Source organism: Juglans microcarpa x Juglans regia, chromosome 3D (genome assembly GCF_004785595.1).
Source record: "Juglans microcarpa x Juglans regia isolate MS1-56 chromosome 3D, Jm3101_v1.0, whole genome shotgun sequence".
Taxonomy (NCBI): domain Eukaryota; kingdom Viridiplantae; phylum Streptophyta; class Magnoliopsida; order Fagales; family Juglandaceae; genus Juglans; species Juglans microcarpa x Juglans regia.
Window position 1 is genome coordinate 13,651,307 of NC_054598.1, and position 5,572 is coordinate 13,656,878.

At 39.9% G+C, this 5,572-nt stretch overlaps 1 protein-coding gene across 1 annotated transcript; it reads right to left on the reverse strand.

The window, feature by feature from the left end:
* Positions 1–431: 431 nt before the first annotated feature.
* On the reverse strand, positions 432–5,018 carry LOC121255682 (TORTIFOLIA1-like protein 4). The gene is made up of 5 exons (XM_041156154.1): positions 4,014–5,018; positions 3,614–3,719; positions 2,568–3,151; positions 1,232–1,682; positions 432–862 (listed from the first exon to the last, which is right to left on the reverse strand). The coding sequence occupies exons 1-4, from the start codon at positions 4,833–4,835 to the stop codon at positions 1,245–1,247; spliced, it is 1,950 nt and encodes a 649-aa protein (XP_041012088.1). The 5' UTR covers positions 4,836–5,018; the 3' UTR covers positions 432–862; positions 1,232–1,244.
* Positions 5,019–5,572: the final 554 nt, after the last annotated feature.

Consider the following 5,572-nt stretch of genomic DNA (forward strand, 5'->3'; position numbering starts at 1 on the left):
AAGTTTCCAGCTTGCAGCACTCCATCACCCCGTACCCGGTGTCCCTCTCCCATCAAACTCATGGATCTTCTAGCTTAATTTTTGTGCTTGTTTTTTTTCTGGTCTCAAATTTGCTCAAGTTCTGCCAGAATCAGATCACTAAAGCCTAACGCTTGCCATCCGTCTTCGCTAGCCAGCCGTCAACATCGATGTTTTTATGGTTGCAACACCGTGAACACTTCTTTTGCAGTTCCCTCCAGTCCTTGATGATCTCCAACGCCAACAAACAATCGAAATGCACCATTAACACAAATTGTAGTTTTAGCATGACCCATACGCGTGGTCCCTGCCTTCCACCGCAACATCGCCTTCAATTTACATCTCTCTCTCTGTGTCTGTCTTTTACATCAGATTTGTCTCACATTTTCATATGAAGGGAAAAGACATTAAGATTGAGCAAATAGCATACTCCCAGCAGGCCTTTTAGATCCAAATATATTGATGCTTATTTACTACATAGCACAAGGAAGAGGAAGCCTTGAAAATATGTGTGAATTGTGATGTGTGAGCATTTATTTCTGTACAAATTAATCCTTTCCACAGGTAAGGCAATGGCACGGATACGATATAAATTCACACATGCAAAGAAGACTTACTCTATATGGCATTTTAAACTGAATGCTGCCTCTAAAAAAAAAAAAAAAAAAAAAAAAACCCAATTCCCCCTCATCGAATCAGAAATGTCGCACTCATGCACCTCTACGGAAGGCTTGATCAACAGCCTGGTGCATTTTCCTTGTCATCTTGAGATTTTGATGACCCATAATGCCTGCCCCTCAGCTGAGATTGGCCATTTAAACTCCATTCCAACTAAGCACATTATCTGTAATCGCAGTCAATTAAATAGATTTCAAAACCAAGCTCTTTTGGGTGTAACATGCAATTCACAAGACAAACAACCCTGCCAAAATTAAAAATATGTGATAGTTTCCGTAGTGTTATTTTATCCCAGTATGGTTTACCAATAAGTCCATACATCCTAAAAGGAGAGATTAATCTTTAGTAATCAAAACAATGGAAATGTTCTTCAACAGAAATACCAATTTCAGGGTGTAAAATGCATAATATACTCCCTCCCCCTCCAAACATACAGCTGATATTAACCAAAAATGAGTCAACTATCATGCCAAACAGATCAGTAGACAAGAAGTATTGCAATGCAGAGGTTGTTAGAATCAAACATTAAGATTACCTGTTGCTCAGGTTCAATGTGCGGTAAAACTAGAAAGTGAAGCCCCATTGAATCTACTGGCATTGCAAACTTGTACCCTCTCAACATCTTGGATTATGTTATTAGGTTTACTGTTTGAATAACGTCTTAAGTTCCCCCTCGAGTCTTCATGTCCATCTTCCAATGGTTTCACAACATTTTCAATCCTATTTTCAGGTTGAAATCGTCGACTTTCTGGATCAGAAGAAGGGAACCTTGAAGTAGGATACCGGCCTTCTGCTCTCCGCCAAAATTTGGAACTCAAGAATTCGGCACCAGGCAGCTTGCAACATGTGTTTTCTGCAGAGTCAATGTTTGGGATCCTTCCACTAGATATTGCCAAATCATACGAAATTTCCTCCAATGCCACCTCTAGGCCATGTACACGTGTCTCTAGGGAATTTATTCCACTCTGAGAGCTTCCCATGAATCTCTAGATTTGATTAAAGAAAAGAGATATTAGTCAGCAGAGTAGAAATATCTTCTCTGTTATTACTATTGATTTCAACCAATCCCTAGTCAGGAAGGCAGATTAAATGCACAAACTGACAAACGACTAGAAACTATAATGAAAAACGACTTGTATATGTCAATGGATTCTGTGAAATGTTGGGCATTTTCTTTGGAACTCTTTTAGATTGATTATTTTTTATCCATTCTTTCATGAGTAATGAAACATGTACAACCCTTTATACAACCATGTTGTAAGATGAGAGTATTTATGTAACGTGATGTTACTTTTATAAGTTACTTTACAAAAATTTCCCTTGTTTAAAACATAGTTGTATAAAGGATTTGTAAAAAAGGTTGTATGTCTATCATTTTTCCTTCTTTTTCATTACACAAAAAGATTTTGCCAGCTTCCCTTTATACTTTTTTTTTTTTGGTGGGGGGGGGGGGGGGGGGGGGGGGGGGGGGGGGGTTCTAGTTTCTATTGTATGTTACAAATGATACTGCAAACGCAGGTTAGGAGAAAAAACCAAAGTGAAAGGCAGGCTTTGCTTCATTAGCTTACTTTTCTCACAATTATATGTTAATCTTGAAGAAAACGAAAAAAACAAGGCTGTAACAGAAATAAGCATGTTGACGGCATTCTTCACAAGTAGCATAATTATTTAGAAGTGGCAAAAAACAACATGCTCAAGTTCAGTTGACATCCTGTAAATCTCATTCACAGTAAAAAGGAAATAACAGCCTAGGCTTAAATGTGCTCTTCTAATTAAAATGACATTCAAGCAATTAAAATGCCGAGTGAAATGACTTCTGGGTTTTTAAAAACCGGAGGACAAAGAGCTGAAATCATCCTTTGGAAATGTACCTGGAGAAGTTCTAACAAACTGAATTGCTGGTGTTCGATTTGAAGAAGTTGTTCACGGATTAAAGAAAGGTCCTCAACATCTTTATTATTCTCATGAACCTCTTCAACTATGTCACTGACTACAGCATTCAAGTCATGGTTCTCATCATCTTGAAACGGTACCACACGTGACCCAGATCTTAAACTACCAAATTTATGCACTTTTTCATCATAGGGCTTGCTGAAGAGCATACGCTTTGTTTCTGGCTTGGAATTCCCACCATTCTCATTCTCTCCTGATTCCAAGTTCCTGATGAAACTCCTCCTCATACCATCTTCACAAGCCAACTTCGACGAGGAAGTGTTTGGGACCGCAACTTCAATTTTGCAACCAGAGGTTTCCTTGTGATCCAGCTTAGAAAACATGTCTGCACTTGAATGCCCGTCATTACTCTTCTGATGACAGTCTCTGTTGGTGGAGGTCACAGAAATAGCAGAGGACGGGGACCTGTTTGTGGGGACCGTTTTCTTTGGTTTAGGAGTCTTAAAGACGTCATTATTTGGACTTTGGGAGATGGGATGGAAGCATCCACCAGTACTGTTATCTGGCCCCATATGAAAACCCGCAAAACATGCAATTGATATTAGGTAGGTTGAGCAGTGGTGGCTCAATTTCAACAGCTAAAGTTGAAAGAGAAGAAGAGAACCGGTGACTGTGACCCAGAACTAGAATACTATAATTTGACAAATTAATTGCAAAACCTTTATGTTTCTATGTGAAAACTCCATTTTTTGCAATTTGATCCATAGATTAATCATTGTGAATGCAAAATGATTCTTTTTTTTTTTTTTTGGCTACATAAACATCAGAATACAAAACTCTTTAGATACTGTGTTGAAATGGGTTTTAAAAATGCGAAATTTATGTCATAATCCATCTAATAGTCTCTCAAGCATTACTGAAGGATTGAACAAGGAAGCTGTTTAGCAATCAATAAAGTGATGATCTTTCTGAAATAAAAGATTCTCGCGCAGGTAAAAAACAATTTAAAGCCACTAGTTCTTACCTGTTGAAGATGATTTAGAAGATGAAACAGAGACCTCCTCAGGCGCACAAGGAACTTCCTTCCACAACTCCAAGGTATGATTCATGGTCTCCCGTACGACCTTCACCTGTTACACAAAATTTAATCAGATCAAAAGTTTAAAAAAAAATAAATAAATAAATCAAACAAGTATCCACTATAATTCCATATAATTTTCCGAGAAGCCGAAGAGAAATGACCATATTTTTTTAGTGTTCCGCTTTAGCTTATTGTAATTTCCTTATCTTCAAAATGTCATATATCAGTCAACCACTTCTATAGCCTAAGGTCCCATGTACTGATATGACTAAAGTTCCACTGGTTCCTTTGCCCACCTTTTCTCGGCAACTAAACAGAATCAACCTTATAAGTTATTGCATACCTTATCAAATCTCCGGTTCTCCAAAGAATTTAAACACGACGCCTTATAATCCGCAGCTATATCTTTCTCCAACACCGCCACCTTTCCCAACGCATTCGCCGCGGCCTTCCGCACCGTCCAATCCTCACTACTCAAAAACTCAATCACACACGGTACCAACCAGTCCAACACTACTCGATTCGACGCCCCGCTGACTCCAACGACACTTCCGATGAGGACCAACAGCGCCGCCTTGGCCTTAAACCCTTCGCTCTTCACCAGTTTCCCCAGCCTCGGCAAACTCTTGCGCAAGAGCTCAACCTCCGGGTCCGGTGCGGCCTCAATCGCCGCGGCGAGGCACAGAGAGGACCCGATCTGCGAGTTGAGGTCCTGTTCGAGAGTGACAGCGTCCATCAATGGCTTAAAGAGCGCGGAGAATGGCGGCTTGGTGATTTGTGAGGACATGGCCGCGACCGCGTCGATACAGGCCGATCGCACGGCGGAGTCGGGGTCACGGAGACGTCGAAGGACGGTGGAGATCATTTTGGAGAGAACGGGAGACAGGGAGTTACCGTGGGAGTGAGAGAGGAGAGTCAGGAGATGAACGCATTGCTTGCGCACCGGAGACTTGGAAGAGGCGTCGGTGTTGTGAAGGCAGCTGAGGAAGGGAGAGAAGGAGTCCTGGCTAAGGGATCGGGCGATCGACTGGAGCTCGTTGGTGGCCAGGGCCAGGGTGTCTCGGTCGGAGAGCTTGTTGAGGCAGGTGATGACTCGGTGCTTCAGATCGTGAGTCCACCCGGCGGGTTGTGGTGGACTCGACGAGAACCTTTTGTTGAGAGACATTTTCTCAAGCGATCAGAGTTTGAGCATTGGTTAAGTGGCGGTCGGAGCCACTGATCCAACCGGTGCCGGTGGTGCGTTGTGTGGGGTTTGCTCTTTCGGGTAGTAATTTGGCGGCAGAGGTTGGGAAGTGTGCGTTCGTGAATGGGACTTTAGAGTTTAGTTTTGTCGAGAATGGCATTGGTCAGTGGGGTTTTTAAATGTTGAGGTATCTTTTTATTTTATTTTTTATTTTTTTTGCATCCAACTTCCGAGAGAGAGGCCAAGCCAACTGTAAACCGCGGATTTTGGTGGCACATTCTATCAAACTTCTTACCCTTTCTACAGTGAGTGATCACTTAAAAATCTGTTTAGAACATGATTGATAAGAGCAGCTCTCCCTACGGGAGGCACCATTTTTTTTTTTTTTTTTTTTTAGTGTTTTGTTCTTGTCTCATATCATATTATATTTTTTAAAAATTTTTATATAAAATAAAATAATTTTTTTAAATTTTTTAAATTTTAAAATAAAAATAATATTAAAAATATATATTCTAATAATATTTTATTCAACTTTTAATTTTAATATCAAAAAATCTCATCTCATCTTTAAAAATAAACGAGACAGTTTATTCTGCATCTATTATTAGAATCAAAAATATTTCTAGACAAAAGTAAAATCTTACTGTTGTAATTAGAAATGTGATCTTGAATCCAAAGTTCTTCTACGCCAAAAGTAATTTTAATAATAATTCTTATCA

Coding starts and splice junctions, on each gene's coding strand:
- LOC121255682 (XM_041156154.1), bottom strand. CDS start 4,835: ATGTCTCTCAACAAAAGGTTCTCGTCGAGTCCACCACAACCCGCCGGG. Junction 3,152..3,613: donor TTCTAAATCATCTTCAACAG/GTAAGAACTAGT, acceptor ATATGGGGCCAG/ATAACAGTACTGGTGGATGC. Junction 1,683..2,567: donor GTTTGTTAGAACTTCTCCAG/GTACATTTCCAA, acceptor AATCAAATCTAG/AGATTCATGGGAAGCTCTCA.